This window comes from Salvelinus sp. IW2-2015, linkage group LG20, assembly GCF_002910315.2.
Source record: "Salvelinus sp. IW2-2015 linkage group LG20, ASM291031v2, whole genome shotgun sequence".
NCBI classification, from domain to species: domain Eukaryota; kingdom Metazoa; phylum Chordata; class Actinopteri; order Salmoniformes; family Salmonidae; genus Salvelinus; species Salvelinus sp. IW2-2015.
In genome coordinates this window covers 62,137,720-62,162,842 of record NC_036860.1, presented here as the reverse complement: position 1 = coordinate 62,162,842, position 25,123 = coordinate 62,137,720, and the positions used below count along the sequence as shown (strand labels likewise).

Below are 25,123 nucleotides of genomic sequence, written 5' to 3'. Positions count from 1 at the left end.
GGAACTGTACAGACGGGATAGAGCGCCCGGCTTCACGTTCTTTGACCTTGGTCGGTAGGAGATGTTGAAATTGAACCTGGTAAATAACAGAGCCCAACGAGCTTGCCTTGGGTTGAGGCGCTTGGCAGTACAAAGGTATTCTACATTTTTATGATCCGTCCATACCAGGAATGGATGTTCCGCCCCTTCCTGCCAGTGTCTCCACTCCTCCAGAGCCATCTTCACAGCTAGGAGTTCCCGGTTTCCAACACCATCGTTCCTTTCTGCAGAATTGAGATGATGGGACATGAAGGCACAGGGAAGAAGCTTTTGGTTCTGGACTGATCGCTGGGAAAGAACGGTCCCTACTCCCACGTCAGAAGCATCAACCTCCACCACAAACTGACAAGTTGGGTCCGGATGGATGAGGATAGAAGCAGTAGTGAATCGCTGCTTAACTTTTTAGGGATAGGGGGCAGCATTTTCACTTTTGGATGAATTGGTGCCCATAGTGAACTGCCTCCTACTCCTACATCACACTAGAGGCTTCATTCCACGTTCTACTGACTGTTGACATCTAGTGGAAGGCGTAGGAAGTGCGAACAGATCCATATCTTACTGGGAATTGAACAGGCGATGACTTTAACATCAACCAGCCCCAGAATTTCCACTTCCTGTTTGGAAGTTTGCCTGCCATATGAGTTCTGTTATACTCACAGACATAATTCAAACAGTTTTAGAAACTGCAGAGTGTTTTCTATCCAAGAGTAATAATAATATGCACATATTAGCATCTGGGACAGAGTAGGAGGCAGTTCACTATGGGCACACAATTCATCCAAAGTGAAAATGCTGCCCCCTATCCCTAAAAAGTTAAGATCCCCAAAGGCCTTGTCCGCTGCTGGAGACCATGTGAACGGTACCTTCGGAGAGGTGAGTGCAGAGAGGGGAGCCGCCAGGTTGCTGTAGCCCCGAATGAAACCACGGTAGAAATGAGCAAAACCCAGTAACCATTGGAGCTGCACTCTGGACGTGGGCTGGGGCCAATCCACCACCACTCTCACCTTCTCCGGATCCATCTGAACATTCCCCCCAGCTATAATGTATCCTAGAAAGGAGATAGTGGAGCGGTGGAACTCACACTTCTCAGCCTTTATAAACAACTGATTCTCCAAGAGGCGCTGAAAATCTGTCGAACATGATAATGTGTTCCTGGGCAGAACGAGAGAGAACCAGGATGTCATCGAGGAAGACAAAAAGAAAACAATTCAACATGTCCCAGAGCACATCGTTGACCAGAGCCTGGAAAACAGCAGGCGCGTTGGTGAGTCCAAACGGCATAACCAGGTACTCATAATGTCCACTGGCCGTGTTGAAAGCGGTCTTCCACTCATCTCCTTTGCGTATCCGCACAAGATGTTAGGCATTCCGAAGGTCCAGTTTGGAGAAGATAGTAGCCCCCTGGAGAGGCTCGAAAACTGAGGAGAGGAGTGGTAGAGGGTACCGATTATTATATATTTTTTTTATCGTAATATTGTTGAGACCCCGGTAATCAATACATGGATGCAGGGTCTTGTCCTTTTTCCCCACAAAGAAGAATCCTGCGCCGGCAGGATAGGCAGAAGGGCGAATGTGCCCAACAGCCAGTGAGTCCTCAATGTACTCCTCCATGGCCTTGGTCTCAGATCCGGACAGGGAATAGAGCTGGCCTCGAGGCGGTGTGGTGCCCAGAAGGAGGTCAATAGCACAATCATAGGGACGATGTGGGGGAAGGGAGGTAGCACGAGCATAGCTGAAACCTCCAGGAGGTCATGATACTCTGCGGGCACGGCAGAGAGATCCGACGCCGTACTTAATCTTGGAGACAGACGTTTCGGAGATGGCTTAGCCGCCTTTAGGCAGTGTGAATGGCAAAATGGGCTCCAACCCAACAGAATGGAACCCGTAGTCCAGTCAATATCTGGGTTGTGTTTTTGGAGCCAAGAAAAAACGAAAACAGGTATGTGGGGAGACTCAATGAGGAGGAGCTGAATTGACTCACTGTGGTTTCCAGATACCCGCATATTTAGGGGAATTGTGCTGTGCGTGACTCTACCAATGGAGCGACTGTCCAGTGCCCTGGCATCCATGGGAACAGAGGAGTTGAGTATTGATACCCAGTTCTGCCCCAGAGTCAATAAGCACCCGGAGAGACTTAGACTGGTCTCCCCACAGCAAGCTCACGATGAGCGAACCACTGCGGATGAATGAGTGTGACCCAGGCCAGACCTCCTCTCACTCCTGCATTCCCTTAGCCGCCCATCAATTCTAATGGTGAGGGCAATGAGGGAATCAAGGTCCACCGGCAATTCCCGAGCAGCTAGCTCATCCTTTATCACCTCAGATACCTTCCTTCAGGGACTATCGAAAAAGGGACTCAGGATTCCAGGCACTCTCGGGGGCCAACGTACGAAAATCAACAGCGTCGTCTTCCACACCACGGGAATCTTGATGTAATTCAAGAAGTTTAGGGGCCACCTCTCTCTTGGATACCGGAGAATCGAACACCTTCCTCACCTCTGCCATGAAATCCTCCAGATGATGACAAATTACGGATTGTTGCTCCCAAACAGCCGTCGCCCAGGAGAGCGCCCTTCCCGACATTAGCATATATTATTACGTTATCTTAGATCGGTCCGAAGGGAACGAAGATGGCTGTAGCTCAAAAAAAAGGGAGCATTGAGAAAGAGAACCCCGGCAGGTACCAGGATCCCCAGAGTAACGCTCCGGAGAAGATAAGCGGGGTGCCGGAGTAGGCTGTACAAACTCATAGAGAAAAGTTACTGGGTGGTTTGGGGTTCTCAGAGGTGGTAGGCTGCCTATGAGCTAACTCCCTGATTTGCGCCATTATAGCCTTAAACCCCTGGTCGTAGCGTTCCGTCAGGGACTTAAGCCCTTCCTGAAGTAGCTCCTCATGCCTCCCAATGGTGGCTCCCTGCAGGGAGACAGCGTGGCGGAGCTGGTCCAGGTCTGCTGGGTCTGTCATGGCCAGTTCGTACTATACGGGCTCAGGGCCAGACCCAGATGCAGACACGGGAGGAAGATGGTTTGAGTAATTTATTTTTATTAGTTCCAAAAGGGTAGGCAAGAGAATGGTCGTGGACAGGCAAAAGGTGAAAACCAGATCAGAGTCCAGGAGGTACAGAGGGGCAGGCAGGCTCGAGGTCAGGGCAGGCAGACTGGTCAGGCAGGCGGGTACGGAGTCCAGAAAACAGGCAATGGTCAAAACCGGGAGGACTAGCAAAAGAGAGAACAGCAAAGAAGGAGCACGGGAAAAACACATTGGTTGACTTGAAACAGACAAGACGAAATGGCACAGAGAGACAGGAAACACCGGGATAATTACACTGGGGAAAATAAGCGGAACCTGGAGGGGGTGGAGACAATCACAAGGACAGGTGACACAGATCAAGGTGTGACAATTTTTGCAAATGTATAACAATAAAAAACAGAAATACCTTATTTACATACGTATTCAGACCCGTTGATATGTGTAAGTGAGGATTTGGTGGACTGTATTCTTTAGGTTTTACTTGATGTGTTTGCTCCCGTGTGCTGGTAAGGGCACAGATGACAGACAGGTAGGATTCCAGTTGAGGTGGTTTAATAACGCTGAAGATGCACAGGCACAGAACAGCACCGCACAGTGTATGTAGTGTGGATGGACTAAGGCACTTAGTGGTCTGGCAACTTGCTTCTACCAAAGTGTGTGTGTGATCTGCAAGTGAAGAGATATAATAGTGAATGACATAACACAATCTCCAATTCACATCTCTTATAAACAATATGCATGGATATAACATGACTATGATGACTTAATGCTATACAGGACCATACAGCGCAATACAACGTGACTGACTGCACTAATTTGAGATTAAAGGGGTGCTGCCGCACGTGTACTACAAAGCATAGCACCATCTCCAGTACAGGCTAAAACGGCACAATTAACTTGAATACCTCTAAACAGTGAAATACAGTGTAATCAAATCATTTTATTTGTCACATGCACTGAATACAACAGGTGTAGACCTTACAGTGAAATTATTACTTACAAGCCCTAACCAACAATGCAGTCATACAGTTGAAGTCGGAAGTTTACATACACTTAGGTTGGAGTCATTAAAACTTGTTTTTCAACCACTCCACAAATGTCTTGTTAACAAACTATACTTTTGGAAAGTTGGTTAGGACATCTACTTTGTGCATGACACAAGTAATTTTTCCAACAATTGTTGACAGATTATTTAATTTATAATTCACTGTATCACTATTCCAGTGGGTCAGAAGTTTACATACACTAAGTTGACTGTGCCTCTAAACAGCTTGGAAAATTCCAGAAAATTATGTTATGGCATTAGAAGCTTCTGTTAGGCTAATTGACATCATTTGAGCCAATTGGAGGTGTACCTGTGGATGTATTTCAAGGCCTACCGTCAAACTTTGCAAGACATCATGGGAAAATGAAAATAAATCAGCCAAGACCTCAGAAGAAACATTGTAGACCTCCACAAGTCTGGTTCATCCTTGGGAGCAATTTCCAAACGCCTGAAGGTACCACGTTCATCTGCACAAACAATAGTACGCAAGTATAAACACCATGGGACCACGCAGCCGTCATACCGCTCAGGAAGGAGACGCGTTCTCTCTCCTAGAGATGAACGTACTTCGATGCGAAAAGTGCAAATCAATCCCAGAACAACAGCAAAGGACCTTGTGACAATACAAAAGTATCTATATCCAAAACGAGTCCTATATAGACATAACCTGAAAGGCTGCTTAGTAAGGAAGAAGCCACTGCTCCAAAACCGCCATAAATGCCAGACTACGGTTTGCAACTGCACATGGGGACAAGGATCGTACTTTTGAGAAATGTCCTCTGGTCTGATGAAACAAAAATAGAACTGTTTGGCCATAATGACCATCGTTATGTTTGGAGGAAAAAGGGGGAAGCTTGCAAGCCGAAGAACACCATCCCAACCGTGAAGCACGGGGGTGGCAGCATCATGTTGTGGGGGTGCTTTGCTGCGGGAGGGGACTGGTGCACTTCACAAAATAGATGGCATCATGAGTCAGGAAAATGATGTGGATATATTGAAGCAACATCTCAAAACATCAGTCAAGAAGTTAAAGCTTGGTCGCAAATGGGTCTTCCAAATGGACAATGACCCCAAGCATACTTCCAAAGTTGTGGCAAAATGGCTTAAGGACAACAAAGTCAAGGTCTTGGAGTGGCCATCACAAAGCCCTGACCTCAATCCTATAGGAAATTTGTGGGCAGAACTGAAAAAGTGAGTGGGAGCAAGGAGGCTTACAAACCTGACTCAGTTATGAAAGAAAAGCTGAAATAAAATCATTCAATCATTCAATACTATTATTCTGACATTTCACATTCTTAAAATAAAATGGTGATCCTAATTGGCCTAAAACAGGGAATTCTTACTAGGATTAAGAGTCAGGAATTGTGAAAAACTGAGTTTAAATGTATTTGGCTAAGGTGTATGTAAACTTTGACTTCAACTGTGTATATACTGTATATCAACTCAGCAAAAAAAGAAACGTCCCTTTTTCAGGACCCTGTCTTTCAAAGTTAATTCATAACAATCCAAATGACTTCACAGATCTTAATTGTAAAGGGTTTAAACACTGTTTCCCATGCTTGGTCATTGAACCATAAACAAGTAATGTACATGCTTCTGTGGTACGGTCGTTACGATACTAACAGCTTACATACGTTAGGCAATTAAGGTCACGGTTATGAAAACTTAGGACACTAAAGGTCTTTCTACTGACTCTGAAAATCACCAAAGGAAAGATGCCCAGGGTCCCTGCTCATCTGCGTGAACATGCCTTAGGACTGCAGATGTGACCAGGGCAATAAATTGCAATGTCCATACTGTGAGACGCCTAACCCAGTGCTAAAGGGAGACAGAATGGACAGCTGATCGTCCTCACAGTGGCAGACCACTTGTAACAGCACCTACACAGGATCGGAACATTTGAACATCACACCTGCAGGAAAAGTACAGGATGGCAACAACAACTGCCCAAGTTACACCAGGAACGCACAATCTCTCCATCAGTGCTCAGACTGTCCACAATAGGCTGAGAGAGGCTGGACTGAGTGCTTGTAGGCCTGTTGTACATCACCGGCAACAACGTCGCCTATGGGCACAAATACACCGTCGCTGGACCAGACAAGACTGGCAGAAAGTGCTCTTCTCTGATGAGTCGCGGTTTTGTCTCACCAGGGGTGATGGTCGGATTCGCGTATATTGTCGAAGGAATGAGCGTTACACCGAGGCCTGTACTCTGGATCGATTTGGAGGTGGAGGGTCCGTCATGGTCTGGGGTGGTGTGTCACAGCATCATCGGACTGAGGTTGTTGTCATTGCAGGCAATCTCAATGCTGTGCGTTACAGGGAAGACATCCTCCTCCCTCATGTGGTACCCTTCCTGCAAGCTCATCCTGACATGATCCTCAAGCACGACAATGCCACCAGCCATACTACTCTTTCTGTGCGTGATTTCCTGCAAGACAGAAATGTCAGTGCTCTGCCATGGCCAGTGAAGAGCCCGGATCTCAATCCTATTGAGCACGTCTGGGACCTGTTGGATCGGAGAGTGAGGGCTAGGGCCATTCCCCCCAGAAACATGCAGGTGAACATGCAGGTGCCTTGGTGGAAGATTGGGGTAACATCTCACAACAAGAACTGGCAAATCTGGTACAGTCCATGAGAAGGAGATGCACTGCAGTACTTAATGCAGCTGGTAGCCACACCAGATACTGACTGTTACTTTTGATGTTGACCCCCGCCCCCTTTGTTCAGGGACACATTATTTAATTTCTGTTAGTCACATGTCTTTGGAACTTGATCAGTTCATGTCTCAGTMGTTGAACGTTGTTATGTTCATACAAATATTTACACGTTACATTTGCTGAAAATAAATGCAGTTGACAGTGAGAGGACGTTTATTTTTGTTCTGAGTGTGTGTGCATATATTTAATTTCTTAATATATATATATTAAGAATAAGAAATAAAACAAATAATTAAAGAGCAGCCGTAAAATAACAATAGCGATGCTATAAACAGGGGGCACCGGTACAGATTCAGTGTTTGGGGGCACCGGTTAGTCGAGGTAATATGTATATTGTAGCTAGAGTTATTAAAGTGACTATGCATAGATAATAACAGAGAGTAGCAGCGGTGTAAAGGGGGGGGGGGGGGGGGTCGAATGCAAATTGTCCTCGGAAGCCATTTGATTAGATGTTCAGGAGTCTTATGGCTTGGGGATAGAAGCTGTTAAGAAGCCTCTTGGACCTAGACTTGGCGCTCCGGTACCACTTGCCATACGGTATCAGAGAGAACAGTTTTTTTTTGACAATTTCTAGGGCCTTCCTCTGACACCGCCTGGTATAGAGGTCCTGGATGGCAGGAAGCTTTGCCCCAGTGATGTACTGGGCCATACACACTACCCTCTGTAGTTCCTTGCGGTCGGAGGCCGAGCAGTTTCCATACCAGGCAGTGATGCAACCGGGCAGGATGCTCTCGATGGTGCAGCTGTTGAACCTTTTGAGGTGCCCTCTTCATGAATGTCTTGGTGTGCTTGGACCATATTAATTTGTTGGTGAAGTGGACACCAAGGAACTTGAAGCTTAACCTGCTCCACTACCGCCCAGTTGATGAGAATGGGGGTGTGCTCAGTCCTCCTTTTCCTGGAGTCCACAATCATCTCATTTGTTTTGATCACATTGAGGGAGTGTTTGTTGTCTTGGCACCACATGGCCGGTCTCTGATGTTCTCCCTGTAGGATGTCTCGTCGTTGTCGGTGATCAGGCCTACCACTGTTGTGTCGTTGGCAAACTTAATGATGGTGTTGGATTCATGCCTGGCCGTGCAGTCATGAGTGAACAAGGAGTACAGGACGGGACGGAGCACGCACCCCTGAGTGGTCACCGTGTTGAGGATCAGAGTGGCGGATGTGTTGTTACCTACCCTTACCACCTGGGGGAGGCCCGTCAGGAAGTCCAGGATCCAGCTGCAGAGGGAGGTGATTAGTCCCAGGGTCCTTAGCTTAGTGATACGCTTTGAGGGCACTATGGTGTTGAACACTGAGCTGTAGTCAATGAATAGCATTCTCACATAGGTGTTCCTTTTGTCCAGGTGGGAAAGGGCAGTTTGGAGTGCAATAGAGATTGCATCATCTGTAAATCTGTTTAGGCGGTATGCAAATTGGAGTGGGTCTAGGGTTTCTGGATAATGGTGTTGATGTGATCCATGACCAACCTTTCAAAGCTCTTCATAGCTGCAGACGTGAGTGCTATGGGTCGGTAGTCATTTAGGCAGGTTACCTTAGTGTTCTAGGGCACAGGGACTATGGTGGTCTGCTTGAAACATGTTGGAATTACAGATTCAGACAGGTAGAGGTTGAAAATGTCAGTGAAGACACTTGCCAGTTGGTCAGTGCATGCTCGGGGTGCACGTCCTGGTAATCCGTCTGGCCCTGCGGCCTTGTGAATGTTGACCTTTTTAAAGGTCTTAATCACATCGGCTGCGGAGAGCTTGATCATACAGTCTTCCGGAACAGCTGATGCTCTCATGCATGTTTGTGTTACTTGCCTCGAAGCAAGCATAGAAGTAATTTAGCTCGTCTGGTTGGCTTGTGTCACTTAGCAGGTCTCGCCTGTTCTTCCCTTTCTAGTCTGTAATATTTTGCAAGCCCTGCCACATCCGACGAGCGTCGAAGCCGGTGTAGTACTTTGAGCTGAAAACTGTTTTTCTGAAAAAAGAAGCAATAAAACTGTCCTTCTTTAGACTAGTTGAGTATCTGGAGCATCAGCATTTGTGGGTTCGATTGCAGGCTCAAAATGGTCAGAAACAAAGTACTTTCTTCTGAAACTCGTCAGTCTATTCTTGTTTTGAGAAATGAAGGCTATTCCATGCGAGAAATTGCCAAGAAACTGAAGATCTCGTACAACGCCGTGTACCACTCCCGTCACAGAACAGCACCAACCGGCTCTAACCAGAATAGAAAGGAGTGGGAGGCCCCGGTGCACAACTGAGCAAGAGGACAAGTACATACAAGTACAAGTATATAGTGTCTAGTTTGAGAAACAGACGCCTCACAAGTCCTCAACTGGCAGCTTCATTAAATAGTACCCGCAAAACACCAGTCTCAACGTCAACAGTGAAGAGGCGACTACGGGATGCTGGCCTTCTAGTCAGAGTTGCAAAGAAAAAGCCATCTCTGTCCAGTTTCTGTGTTCTTTTGTTCATACAAATCTTTAATTTTTATTGGCCAGTCCGAGATATGGCAATGCACTGGGGGACATTATCCTATACCAATATAGGGTTAATGATATAATAACCAAAACAGAGCTAGCCAGCTCACAATTGCTAGCTCGCAGTTGAAACTACTAATTAGCATAACCATAAATATGACATTATCGTCACAGAGTGCTTCTTCAGACAAGATATGAAATATGTACTAACATGGCTAACACAATAAAAAGCTAACTGGTGGGAAAACACAAGGATGCCTGGAACTTTCTCTCACTTGACTACTCACGAGCTGACCTTCTCTGAGCTGAAGATCACACCGTATGCTCTGCTCCACTTCACTGGTGGGCGGAGCTCCAGCTCTGATATGATGAACTAACATTATTGAAATGATTACCTACAAATACTTCAGACTTTTGTACTGCTACCCCTGAATTGACTATGTTAATTCACTCCTAATAAAGTTAAGTATTGAGACTCTCTTACATATCTTACCCAGACCTAACAGACATGATACGAGATGTCTAGGGGTGTTTAGCCGCTCCATCAACAGAGGGCCTGGCTAGGTATAACCACTAATAACAAAAAACTCTAGTCCTGTACATAAATGATGGAAAGGGTTCTCTGCTCAAGTGGAGAAGAGAAGCTGCTGTCCATAACAGCCGGGCGTAGCTACAGCTCTGATATGATTAACTACAAATACTTCACAGCCTTTTGTACACTATGAGACTCAAAAATGTAGCTAAGGTGCATCCTGTTTCCATTGATCATCCTTCAGATGTTTCTACAACTTGATTGTGGAGTCCACCTGTGGTAAATTCAATTGATTGGACATGATTTGGAAAGGGACACACCTGTCTATATAAGGTCCCAGTTGACAGTGAATGTCAGAGCAAAAACCAAACCATGAGGTTGAAGGAATTGTCCATATAGCTCCGAAACAGGATTGTGTCTAACCACAGATCTGGGGAAGGGTACCAAAACATTTCTGCAGCATTTAAGGTCCCCAAGAACACAGTGACCTCCATCATTCTTAAATGGAAGAAGTTTGGAACCACCAAGACTCTTCCTAGAGCTGTCCGCTCATCCTAACTGAGCAAACTGGGGAAATGGAAGGCATCAGGGTTGACAGATCTCCAGAGTTCCTCTGTGGAGATGAGAGAACCTTCCAGAAGGATAACCATCTCTGCAGCACTCCACCAATCAGGCCTTTATTGTAGAGTGGCCAGATAGAAGCCACTCCTCAGTAAAAGGTACATTACAGCCTACTTGGAGTTTGCCAATAGGCACCTAAAGGACTCAGATAATGGGAAACAAGATTTGCCCTGAATGCCAGGCATCACGTCTGGAGGAAACCTGGCATCGTCCCTATGCTGTAGCACGGTGGTGGCAGCATCATGATGTGGAGACTAGTCAGGATCGAGGGAAAGATGAACACAGCAAAGTAAAGAGACCCTTGATGAAAACCTGCTCCAGAGCGCTCAGGACCTCAGACTGGGGCAAAGGTTCAATTTCCAACACGACAATGACCCTAAACCAAGCCAAGGCAATGCAGGAGTGGCTTCGGGACAAGTCTCTGAATATCCTTGAGTGGCCCAGCTAGAGCCTGGACTTGAACCCGATCAAACATCTCTGGAGAGATCTGAAAATAACAGTGCAGGGACACTCCCTATCCAACTTGACAGCGTTTGAGAGGATCTGCAGAGAAGAATGGGAGAACCTCCCCAAATACAGGTGTGCCAAGCTTATAGCGTCATACCCAAGAAGACTTGAGGCTGTAATCGCTGCCAAAATTGATTCAACAAATACTGAGTAAAGGATCTGAATTCTTATGTAAATATAATTTATTTCATTTGCAAAAATTCTAAACCTGTTTTTCATTATGGGGTATTGTATTTAGATTGATGACGAAAACAAATGCTTTTATCCATTTTAGAATAAGGCTGTAACGTAACAAAATGTGGAGAAAGTCAAGGGTTCTGAATACTTACCAAATATTGTGTGTACATTATTTTGTTAGTCTCTTTCACTCAGATATCATATTAAAAACTGAAAACCTTTCTCTCCACTCTATGGTAAAATGTGTGGAATTGCAGGACATTAGCTGTAAAACTGCACAATTTTCTTTCTTCCCCTTTGATTTTTTTGGGGGAATTGCATGACATTAGTTAGACAAGTGCAAAATCTTCTCTGCCCCATGGCAAAATGTGTAGAATTGCAGCAAACTTATTTTAAAAACGGCAACATTTTCTCCACGCCCAATAGCAAAATGTGCAGATTAGCAGGAAATAAACTCTAAAACAACCCAAAAAATACTTAGGCTAAAGCCGGCTCTGACTGCGGCTCCTCAGCCACTGCGGCCCCTCATGATGAGCTCAGATTTTTCATGGCCCCCACCCACATCAAAGTTTTCCATCTTTGCATTATTACAATGAGAATACTCTAATCTGGTTGTATTGACGTTGTGCATATTTCCAGTATTAAACAACGCTAGGGAATGACTGTAGGTGTACTAACTGCATGCTCTGTGGATGAGCCAACAAACAATATGCAAAAGATCCATTTATTTTCTTTTTCATCACTGTTGTCATTTCTGTTTACAGCGAACATGTCTCACACAGACATCCATATCTGTTATGTCTCACACTGTGGCTCTGTTTCTCCCTCAGTCCAACAACCTGTCCCTGGATTGTTTGTTTTTTAATCAGTCCTCCATTGTAGAGCGGTGATTTATGATGTATATTAAACAAATATGAATAGTTTTGTGTTCTTTTTGTATGCAGCACTATTGGGAGAGAGTGCGGATGAGCAAGGACAGAGTGGATGTGTTTTGATATTTTATATTGTGTTTTGAATGATTATACATAAGAGCAGACAGTTTTACTCTTAAAACGATTATTGCCCACGGTTTGTTTATACTTATTTATCTGGCTTTTGGCTATGGAACAGCATTCTGAAGGGTTTTTGTTTTAACCCTCAGTAACTGTTACCTGTGCTATAGTTATTATTATTCTGTAATGACCATTTAACAATGTCATTTGTAACCATGAAAGTAAATGCCAGGGAAGTAGGCCTGTAAACCCAAAATGACATATGTTTTTGTCTGTCATATTCAACTTACAATGCATTGCAAACAATATCAATAAGGTAAAAGCACAAGATTAAAGGTGTCAGTACTCTCACATGAAAGTCTTCTTTAGTCTTTAATCACAGCTCTTCAATCATAATCATGAAAAAGACTGATCTAGTGATTGAAGTGGTTTGATGTGTGACGGACCAAGGCTACCCTGCCTCGTTAGAGGCAGTTAAGTAAGGAGAAATTAGCTTCGGCTCTAAATCTCACTCAACCAGCACACACTGGAGCCTATAATGCACATCTAATTGCTAATAAAAACACTGAACGCAATGAATGGCCTCCACTTTGAGTGTGAATAACGTCTCTACTATTCTCTTCAGTATCCCAGTGGTCAAATCTGGTTGAAATTGGCTCATTACAACCAGCATTACAGCTGATGTTATTTCAACAAGTGTTTCCCACTGGGTTTCTGAATAGAATATATGCATTTGTTTTCCCGCTGAAGATGAGGGTTGTGATTTTAATTTCTACTATCACAGGATCGTAATGTAGTCCCTTATAGCTCAGTTGGTAGAGAATGGCGCTTGCAACGCCAGGGTTGTGGGTTTGATTCCTAAGGGGGACCTCTATGAAAATGTATGGACCCAATACTGTAAGTCGCTCTAGATTCTAGCTTCTGCTAAAATGTAAACAATTAAATGTAATGTTTGGAGTGTTGGATTTTACTACCATACTCTACTGTATAATCTTTACTTGTAAATGTGTTGGTTGTACTACTATACTATACAGTATAATCTTTACTTGTGAATGTGTTGGTTGTACAGTACTACTATACTCTACAGTACAATCTTTACTTGTGAATGTGTTGATGGTAATACTATACTCTACAGTATAATCTTTACTTGTGAATGTGTTGATGGTACTATTATACTATACAGTATAATCTTTACTTGTGAATGTGTTGATGGTAATACTATACTCTACAGTATAATCTTTACTTGTGAATGTGTTGATGGTACTACTATACTCTACAGTATAATCTTTACTTGTAAATGTGTTGTTTGCAGAGTCTGACGTGGCGTGGTTTGACGGCAGCAGCTGCTTGCTCTACAGGTTCAGCCCTAACCCAACACCAAGTCAAACAGCCAAAGACACCATCTCTCTGAAGTTCAAAACCCTGCAGAACTATGGGACCTTGATACACACAGAGGGACAAGATGATCACACCGTCACGCTGGAGTTACACAAAGGAAAACTTTTACTCCATCTCAGAAAAGGTACAGTGGCCTCTAGTACAATAACAATCCATTCATCTCTCATGTCCTTTATGACGTTCACTCTACTTTTTTTGTGATAAATAGTTTAGAATGTGTTTGGAGCTTACCCAGTGTTTTAGGGGATTAGCCTACCATAGTAAAAATGTTACATCAACTACTATACTTACTACGATGCACAGCAGAGATGGAAAGAAAGTTTCATGTTTACCAGGCATAAGTGGGGCTAAACTTCAGGTGGTCTTATGTTCTCAGCTAGCCAGACTGTCCAAGGCATCAACATATGGTGCACCTCTTAGCAGGACCATCTGTCTGTTGCATACCACTAGGGTAGAGAGAGACACCTCTCTATCTTCACAGGGAGGTTAGTACAGTAGATATCCACTAAGCACTATCAGCACACCCAAACACACACACACTGTACTATCAGCACACTAAACGTGTCTAATACACTGCAGACCTACACATAATTATTGAGACACTTATGATAACTTAGGACCATAATAAATTCTGCAACTACTGAATGATTTAAGGCAGGATACCTTATTGCTGCAAACTGCAGTTTGCTGTATACTGCAGTCGGTTACTTAGGTTATCCAATCCAAAACCCAGTAAAGGGTCTTTACTGTGGGATGCTCTACTATTCGTTATTAGTGGAATAAAATGAAACCCCCACAATTTGTCACTGGAATAATGTGATCGTCAACATAAGAGGAAATGAAAACAGCAGGTGACAGACTGGACCTGTGCCACAAAACAGAATAAAAGGCAAAAAACAATCATAGTTTATCAAACTAGTTGAAGGGATCAAAATTGTCTGCTGCACTTAATCAATCCAAATGGCCATAGGCTACAGTATAACATTTTACACTACATGATGAATAAGGCCATACTGAAGAGGGTTGTAACTTGTGAGTACACAAACTATTTGAGTGACCAGGTTTAAACATTTTGTTATTGGTAGAAGTAGTAGTGACGAACCTGGATAGGCCAGTCTCCTTGTCTGATCATCTTCTGCACATTTCAAAAACTCAGTTTATGAGAGTTTCTATCCATTTTTTATTTAACATTTATATATTTAACCAGGTTTTCCCATTGATGGCAAGAACTGGGGTTTCTACATGTATAGAAATTCCAATCATAACACTTATAGGCAATCCGCTAGGCAGGTTAGGTTTTCCCTCTAGGGCCTAAAGTCTAGGCACTGCCGTTTCTGTCTACCTTAGAGCCATGCCACATGCATGGCTCTAGCTAGACCTCTCCAATACACTAAATTCCCTCAACAGCAGCTGCAGTTTTCCCTGCAATAGCTGTTCTCTTCTACACAATGTGATTGAATGACGCTGATAGTCAACTAGCCGACAGTAAACCACCGTTAGTGCTGTCATTTTTAAAGGAAAGCTCAAAGGGAGAAAATGAAAACCATCCGTTGTTATGACGGACGAGAGATTATGTCATTCTGTTTATCTTGATATGGACTGGCGCTGACAAAAGAACTGCGGCTCTGCCTCAATCAAAGCGTTTGTCGGGATGCTCTCCCTCTCTCCGTATTTTACATCACCCTTTCTCTCCTTCCCTCTGCCTCTTTATTTCTCTTTCCCTCTTCAAATCAAAATCAAATGTTGTTGGTCACACGCGCCGAATACAACAGGTGTAGACTTTACTGTGAAATGCTTACTTACAAGCCCTTAACCAACAATGCAGAGTTAAAAAGTAAGAAAAATAAAAAAGGAAATATTAACACAAGAATGAGGCTATATAACAAGGAGTACCAGTATAGAGTCAATTTTCAGGGGTACCAGGTAGTTGAGGTCATTGAGGTAATACAGTATGTACATGTAGGTACTGTAGTGGTTAAAGTCACTAGGCAATCAGGATAATTAATTAACAAAGTAGCATCAGCGTGTGTGAAGAGTGTGAGTGTGTGTGGCGTCAATATGCATGTGTTATGTGAGTGATCATATTTAATGTGGGTGCATGTGTGTGTTGGAGTGTCAGAATAGTATGTGTGGGTAAAGTCTAGTGAGTGTACATAGAGTCAGGGCAAGAGAGTCAGTGCATGAAAAATGTAATAATAAAGGTGGTCAATGTAAATAGTCTGGGTAGCCTTTTGATTAACTGTTCAGCAGTCTTATGGCACTCTGGTACCACTTGCCGTGCGGTAGCAGAAAGAACAGTCTATTACTTGGGTGGCTGGAGTCTTTGACAATTTTTAAGCCCTTCCTCTGACAACGCCTGGTATAGAGGTCCTGGAAGGCAGGGAGTTCGGCCCCAGTGATGTACTGCCCTCTGTAGCACCTTCCGGTCGGATGCCGAGCAGTTGCTATACCAGGTGGTGATGCAGCCAGTCAAGATGCTCTCAATGGTGCAGCTTGTAACGGTTTTGACTTGAGGTTATTGTTTAATGGGGTGCCAGGTAGGGTGTGCCTACCAGAGAAAATATTGGTTTCTCCTTTTGGTTTGGGAGTGTCACGCCCTGACCGTAGATTGCTTTGTATGTTTCTATTTAGTGTTTTGTTGCACCTTGCAGAACTGTTCGTTTGTCGTTTTGTTGTTTTTGTTCGAGTGTTCATCTTTATTAAAAGTATTATGAATACGTACCACGCTGCACTTTGGTCCTCTTCTCCTTCTCCCGACAACAATCGTGACAGAACCACCCACCTTACCACGCTGCTTGGTCCTTTTAACGAGAGGCAACGCTATCTGGAGAAATGGACATGGGAGGAGATACTGGAAGGTAAGGGACCCTGGGCACAGGCTGGGGAGTATCGCCGTCCGCAGCAGGAATTGGAGGCAGCTAAGGCTGAGCGGCAACACTATGAGTAGTTAGCACGGCAGCGCAACAGGCACAAGAGGCAGACCCCAACATTTTTTGGGGGGGAGCACACGGGGAGATTGGCGATAGACCTGAGCCAACTCCCCGTGCTTACCGGAAGCAGCATAGTACTGGTCAGGGACCGTGTTATGCGGTGAAGCGCACAGTGTCGCCAGTACGCGCTCATAGCCCGGAGCACTATAGACCAGCCCCCCGCAAGTGCCAAGCGAGTGGGCATCCAGTCAGGGCGGATTGTGCCAGCTCAGCGTACTTGGTCTCCGGTACGCCGTTTCGGCCCAGGGTATCCTGCGCCGGCTCTGTGTACTGTGTCTCCGGGGCGTTGGGAGGGTGCAGTTCGCCCTATGCCTGCGCTCCGCCCGTGCCGGGCGAATGTGGGCATTGAGCATAAGGGAGAGGTGCGAGTGGTATGCATCAGATCTCCAGTGCTCCCCCACAGCCCGGTTCAACCTGTGCATGCACTCTGGAGGGTCCGGGCTAAAGTGGTCATCCAGCCTGGAGGAGTGGTGCCAAGGCTGCGCACCAGAGCTCCAGTGCTCCTCCACAGCCCGGTCCATCCGGTGCCTCCTCCACGCACCAGGCCTCCTGTAGGTCTCCCTAGCCTGGTGGGCCCTGTGGCAGCCCCACACACCAGGCTGTCTCTCCGTCTCCTCCCTCCAGGTTCTCTCTCCAGTCCGGAGCTGCCAGAGCCGCCCGTCAGTCCGGAGCTGCCAGAGCCGCCCGTCAGTCCAGAGGCGCCAGAGCCGCCCGTCAGTCCAGAGGCGCCAGAGCCGCCCGTCAGTCCAGAGGCGCCAGAGCCGCCCGTCAGTCCAGAGGCGCCAGAGCCGCCTGTCAGTCCAGAGGCGCCACTCACTCCAGACTCGACCATCAGTCCAGTGGCGTCCTCTAATCCGGGGTCGGCGGTGAGGGTTCCCGCTCCAGAGGCATTATTAAAGAGGGCCGAGCCAGAAGTGACCCTCACCGGAACCGCCACCGCGGAGTAATGCCCACCCAGACCCTCCCCTATAGGTTCAGATTTTGCGGCCTGAGTTTTTGTTGTTTTTGTTGTTTTTGTTCGAGTGTTCATCTTTATTAAAAGTATTATGAATACGTACCACGCTGCACTTTGGTCCTCTTCTCCTTCTCCCGACGACAATCGTGACAGGGAGGGAATGAGTCCCATCTGGTCCCTCAAGTCTACACCAATACAAAGGACTCAGGATGGAAATACACTTTTCATAAACCCTTGAAACATTGGGAAGAACTTCAAAAGCAACTATTCTGTTGCGTGGGTTGTATTACCAACATAAATGATCACACACACATAACAATATAACAAATAATGACCTCTGGTTCCTCCATAAATGTCCTGTACCTCGGGCCTAAAAAGAGTCCAGTCCGGTAAAGGAGTTCAGGGAACTCAAGTGACCTTTGTCACGCAATGTTTGCCCGTTCATTCAAGTGTAGCGTAAACCCAGTATTAATACAATCAAAATAACAATTATTTTACACAACTATAAAGCGTATCAAATACTAATACGTCCTCACTTACAACTAACTACATAAATCATCACGGTATACAGCACCCCAAAACAAATTAAATACCGTATACAAAAAGGTTGTAGTCAGTCGGTCAGTCAGACAATCCAATCCACCAACAGATCTCCAGCGAAAGGCCACGAAGAACAACAGAGAGGTGTAGTCCACGGATGCAAAGAGTGTATCCGATCCTGGGTAAACTAGCTATTAAGCTACAAAAGCACACTTTTAAATGCAACAAAACAAACTGAAGAGAGAAGCTTCAGAACTGAGGGTTGAACACATCCTCATTCACGTCTCCATCACAACTCCACTTTTGCGCCGCTGATGCTGGCTATTTAATTGGGGATTAAAGGGGAAGCCCCCTATTGGAAGGAGAAGCACTATTTAATTGGGAATTAAAGGAAAAGCGCCATATTGGAAGGAGAAGCACTGAGACAGTTCAGAAAAATTCAGGGCCGTCACAAGCTGTAGAAAATTTTGAGGATCTTAGGGCCCATGCAAAATCTTTTCATTCTCCTGAGGGGGAAGATGTGTTGTCGTACCTCTTCACGACTGTGTTGGTATGATTGGACCATGATAGGACCTTAGTGATGTGGACACCGAGGAATTTGAAATTCTCGACCCACTCCACTACAGCCTTGTCGATGTGAATAGGGTCGTGTTCGCCCTCCATTTCCTGTAGTCCAGATCAGCTCCTTTGTCWGGCCGATGTTGAGGGAGAGGTTGTTATGCTGGCACTACACTGCCAGATTTTTGACCTCTTCCTTATAGGCTGTCTCATCGTCGTTGGTGATTAGACCTACCACTGTCGTGTCATCTGCAAACTTAATGATGGTGTTGGATTTGTGCGTGGCCACACAGTCGTGTGTGAACAGGGAGTACAGGAGGGGACTGAGCACACACCCCTGAGGTGCTCCCATGTTGTGGGTCAGCATGGTGGATGTGTTGTTGCCTAACCTCAACACCTGGGGGCAGCCCGTCAAGAAGTCCAGGATCCAGTTGCAGAGCGAGGTGTTCCAGGGTCCTTAGCTTAATGATGAGCATGGAGAGCACTATGGTTTTGAACACTGAGCTGTAGTCAATGAACATCATTCTCACCTAGGTGTTCCTTTTTGTCCAGGTGGGAACGGGCAGTGTGGAGTGCGATTGAGATTGCTTCATCTGTGGACCTGTTGGTGTGGGTGCAGGGTTTCTGGGATGATGGTGTTGATGTCAGATATGACCAGCCTTTTGAAGCATTTCATGGCTACAGATGTGAGTGCTATGGGGCAGTAGTCATTTAGACAGGTTACCTTGGTTTTCTTGGGCATAGGGACTAAGGTGGTTTGCTTGAAACATATAGGTATTACAGACTGGGTCAGGGAAAGATTAAAAATGTAATTGAAGACACTTGCCAGCTGGTCAACGAATACGCGTCCTGGTAACCCGTCTGGCTCTGCGGCCTTATGATTGTTAAGCTGCTTAAAGGTTTTACTCACATCTGCTATGGAGAGCGTGATCATACTGTTGTCCGGAACAGCTGGTGCTTTCACGCATGGTTCAGTGTTGCTTGTCTTGAAGCGAGCATAGAAGACATTTAACTTCTCTAGGGTAGGGGGCAGCATTCAGAATTTTGGATGAAATGCATGCCCAAATTAAACTGCCTGCTTCTCGGGCCCAGAAGATATGATATGCATATAACTGGTAGATTTGGATAGAAAACACTCTAAAGTTTCCAAAACTGTTAAAATAGTGTCTGTGTGTATAACAGAACTGATTTGGCAGGCAAAAACCTGAGAAAAATCCATTCAGGAAGTCTTTTTTTTCTTTTTTGGTAGTTTTCTATTCAATGCCATTACAGTATCCATTGACTTAGGACTCAAATTGCAGTTTCTATGCCTTCCACTAGATGTCAACAGTCTTTAGAAATTGTTTCAGGCTTGTATTCTGAAAAATGAGGAAGTAAGAGCAATCTGAATGAGTGGACCCTAAAGTGTCACAGAGCTTTTTCATGCGCAAGACCGAGAGAGTGCGTTTCTTGTTTACCTTTTAAATTGACGACGTTATTGTCCGGTTGAAATATTATCGATTATTTAGGCTAAAAACAACCTGAGGATTGAATATAAACATCGTTTGACATGTTTCTATGAACTTTACGGATACAATTTGAATTTTTTTGTCTTCCTGTTTTGACTGCATTTGAGCCTGTGGATTACTGAAGAAAACGCGCAAACAAAACTGAGGTTTTTGGAAATAAAGAGACTTTAGCGAACAAAAGGAACATTTATTGAGTAAATTAATGTCTGCTGAGTGCAACCATATGAAGATCATCAAAGGTAAGGGATTAATTGTATCTCTATTTCTGACTTGTGTAACTGTTCTACTTGGCTGGTTACTGTTTGTAATGATTTGTCTAGTGGGCTATGTTCTCAAATAACCATAAGGTATGCTTACGCCGTAAAGCATTTTTTAAATCTGACACCGTGGTTGGATTCACAAGAAGTTAATCTTTAAACCTATGTAAAATATGTTTTGTTTTCTGAATTGTTATAATGAGTATTTCTGTATTTGAATTTGGCGCCCAGCAGTTTCACTGGCTGTTGAAGAGGTGGGACGCTAACGTCTCACATACCCAAGAGAGGGTAAGTTGTCTGGTAGGCTCACTGGGATAGCTCTCGGCTGGGTTTCCCTTTGTAATCCATGATAGTTTGCAAGCCCTGCCACATCCGACAAGCATCAGAGCCGGTGTAGTAGGAGTCGATCTTAGTCCTGTATTGATGCTTTCATGTTTGATGGTTTGTTGGAGTGCATAGCGAGATTTCTTATAAATGTCCGGATTGGTGTCCCGCTCCTTGAAAGCAGCAGCTCTAGCTTTTAACTCCGTGCAGATGTTGCCTGTAATCCATGGCTTCTGGTTGGGATATGTACGTACCGTCACTGTAGGGAAGACGTCATCGATGCACTTATTAATGAAGCCGTTGACTGATGTGTTAAACTCCTCAATGCAATTGGATGAATATTGGAACTTAGCATCCGCGTCATCTGACCACTTCCAAATTGAGTGTGTCACTGGTACTTCCTGTTTGAGTTTTTGCTTGTAAGCAGGAATAAGGAGGATAGAGTTATGGTCAGATTTGCCAAATAGAGGGCAACAGAGAGCTTTATCTGCGTCTCTGTGTGGAGTGAAGGTGGTCGAGAGTTTTTTTTAGTTGCACACATGATATGCTGGTAGAAATGAGGTAAAATGGATTTCATTTGATTACCTTGTTACTTATCATCTGTAGCTCAGTTGGTAGAGCATGGCACTTGCAACAAAAGGAAAGGGGCTTCAATTCCCAGGAAGGCCCATACATAAAATGTATGCACGCATGATTGTAAGTCGCTTTGGATAAAAGTGTCTGCTAAATAGCATATATTATTTATCAGTGTTTTTTTCACATTTTTACAACTATCCTCTCTCCCCTCTCCTCTTCCCCTCTCTCCTTCCCCCTCTCTCCCTCCCCCTCYCTTTCCAATTTGTTTCATGCAGTAATTTACCAATGTAAGCTCTGTCTGTCTCTTTCACTCAGTCTTTCTCTTCTCTCTCACATGAATGTAATGTTGTGTCTATTGAATTAGTGTGACTCTTCCTCGGTTTTAATGCAAGGTTGAATTATCTGCGTAATTTAGGTCAGTACCTCTCTGACTGTGTATTAGACCTGAAGCTATGATTAAGCAGCTATTTACTCAAGAGTCAAATCCTGATAAGATAAGTCCCAATACAGAACAGCATTGACATTGAGTCCTCTATACAGGATAGTAAAAGTGCCTCGAAAGCAACAGTAACCAGCATACTGTACCTCTCGTACCTTCAACGTTGATGGATGTCACAATATGACCATAACAATGTAGAGTAGACAGAGATGGTTATCTGGGGGGATTGACCTCTCTGCAGTTTACCATTGCCTTGTAACTCTTGTCATTCCCCTGTCAAGAATCTTTCTCTGCGCAGTTTGTGTTACTGTGATGGCTAGCCTTAAATTAAACYCTGGTCTCCTTGGTTGCGTCCTAGATGGCACCCTATTCCCTTATGTAGTGCACTTCTTTAGACCAAGTCGTGCACTATAGTATAAAAAGAATAGGGTGCCATTTGGGACGCAGTCCTGGTCTTCCTCTTTGAGGTAACCAGTGAGTTCTGTTTGTAAGAGGGCCTTATCACGGCTGTGTGAGGGAGAGTGAGGGAGGGTGGCAGGGTCTTGTAATGGCTGTGTGAGGGAGGGAGGGGTGGCAGGCCATTCTTCCTCTGCTTCTCTGAGGATTGGGGAAAGGACAGATTTACAGTGCTATAGGGGCACACTGCACTTTAAAGCTGTGACTATACAGGCTCTGGCAGGAACCCTCTATAGAGAACATGGAGAACTACTATAGCACGATACAAATGCCACCCCCTGTATCTGCTCTGTCAGTTACATTCAAACATGTATGCATGTGCATGCTCACAAACTCACACGCATACGTACACAGACACTCACACAACAAGTACGCACACAAACAAATACATATGGCTTTGTTGTGAAAATTGATAAATATTGAATTCTCTATAACCTATACACCTATTGTTGAGGAAAACCACAATACCCCATTCTTCCACATACACTCTGCCCATACATCTATCCAAACACGCAAATACAGTATATGTACAAGCACAGCCATACTGTATGTACACACAGTCTCAACAAAGCTTTGGTCCAAGGCTTTTCATGAGGCAGGCCTGTGCAATCAATATGGCTGCAGTGCTCACATTGAAAAACATAGGCTGTTCACCCTCCAAGGAGCAGACAGACAGCCACAAGCTGTTTGCACCAACTTTGCTGCCTGTATGTGGAAATGAATGAAATAAATGGATTGCCAAGATTTATTTCCGGTATCCAAAACCATTCTATTCCCTCTGTAGTTTACATTAATCAAAATGCCTGTTTATATTGTAAACCATTGGCTCATATTTCACTCCAATTCTTAACTGTCAACTGTAATATTTATTGGATGCAAATATATGAGGGTCAATGTGACCTGCTCCAGTGCATTCTGGAAGTGGGGTGATAACTGTATCCAACTGAGTTGAGATTATGTCAGCCACACAAGAGGTTGGTGGCACCTTAATTGGGGAGAACGGGCTCGTGGTAATGACTGGAGCGGAATTAGTGGAATGGTATCAAATGCATCAAACACATGGTTTCCAGGTGTTTGATGCCGTTCCATTTGCTCCGTTCCGGGCATTATTACGAGTCGTTCTCCCCTCAGAAACCTCCACTGGTCAGCCATAACTATTGTGAGTTACATACTGTAAATTCACAGAGGTATATTGAGGATAGTTTTGTGAACTAAAATATAAAAGCATTTTGCTCTGGCCAATAGGACTGTCAGTCAGTCAGGCTGTTTGTTTGTATTGGTACCCGTTCCATGTCATTATGTTCACTTTGCAGAACGAGAACCAACTTTCTTACTTTCTGTGTACTAATCAATATAACAAACAACCCGTTTTATTATAAAGCAATAAGGCTCGAGGGGGCGTGGTATACAGCCAATATACCACGGTAAGGACTGTTCTTATGTACAACGCAACACGGAGGGCCTGGATACAGCCCTTAGCCGTGGTATATTGGCCATATATCACAAACCCCAGAGATACCTTATTGCTATTATAAACTGGTTACCAACATAATTCTAACAGTAAAAATAAAATGGGTCATACCCATAGTATTCTTAAGCAATAAGGACCGAGGTATGGTATATGGCAAGTACACCACGGCTAAGGGCTCTTCTTCTCCATGACACAACACGGAGTGCCTGGACACAGCCCTTAGCCGTGGTATAATGGCCATATATCACAAACTCCAGAGGTGCCTTATTGCTATTTTAAACTGGTTACCAATGTAATTAGAGCAGTAAAAATACATGTTTTGTGATATGGCTGTTAGCCAATCAAATCAAATTTTATTTGTCACATGCATCGAATACAACAGGTGTAGACATGACATTGAAATGCTTACTTACAAGCCCTTAACAAAAAAAAAAGAAGAAATAAAGTAATAAATAATTAAAGAGCAGCAGTAAAATAACAATACCGAGGCTTTATACAGGGGGTACCGGTACCGGTACAGGTTAGTCGAGGTAATTAAGGTAAAATATACATGTGGGTAGAGTTATTAAAGTGACTTATGCATAGATGGGGCGGCAGGGTAGCCTAGTGGTTAGAGCGTTGGACTGGTAACCAAAATGTTGCAGTTTCAAATCCCCGAGCTGACAAGGTACAAATCTGTCAATCTGCCCCTGAACAGGCAGTTTAACCCACTGTTCCTAGGCCGTCATTGAAAATAAGAATTTGTTCTTAACTGACTTGCCAATGTAACGATTGTCGTCGAGAGGAGGACCAAAGTGCAGCGTGGTACGTATCCATAATATTTTTAATAAATATGAACACGCGAACAAAAACAACAAAACGACCAACGAACAGTTCTGAAAGGTGCAACAAACACTAAACAGAAGATAACCACCCACAAACACAGGTGGGAACAGGCTACCTAAGTATGGTTCTCAATCAGAGACAACGATAGACAGCTGCCTCTGACTGGGAACCATACCAGGCCAAACACATAGAAATACAAAACAAGGACAACATAGAACACCAGACATAGAATGCCCACCCAAACTCACGCCCTGACAAACCAAAATAGAGACATAAAAAGGATCTCTAAGGTCAGGGCGTGACAGCCAAGTAAAAAAAAAAGAAAAAATAATAACAGAGTAGCAGCAGTGTAAATGCAAGTAGCCTGGGTAGCCGTTTGATTTGATGTTCAGTAGTCTTATGGATTGGGGGTAGAAGCTGTTTAGAAGCCTCTTGGACCTGGACTTGGCGCTCCGGTACCACTTACCATGCGGTAGCAGAGAGAACTATGACTAGGGTGGCTAGTTTGACCAGCTGGCAAGTGTCATTTTTAGGACCTTCCTCTGACATGGTAAAGAGGTCCTGGATGGCAGGAAGCTTGGCCCCAGTGATGTACTGGGCCGTACGCACTACCCTCTGTAGTGCCTTGCGGTCGGAGGCCGAGCAGTTGCCATACCAGGCAGTGATGCAACCAGTCAGGATTAGAGGTCAACCGATTA

The 25,123-nt window shown here is 44.6% G+C and overlaps 1 protein-coding gene across 1 annotated transcript in view; it reads left to right on the top strand.

Moving 5' to 3' along the window:
• The window catches only part of cntnap3 (contactin associated protein family member 3), a 188,607-nt gene that overhangs the window by 66,508 nt on the left and 96,976 nt on the right, over positions 1 to 25,123 (top strand). Inside the window, 1 exon segment of the mRNA XM_070449559.1 lies at positions 13,441 to 13,650. Coding sequence (XP_070305660.1) covers positions 13,441 to 13,650 — 210 coding nt within the window.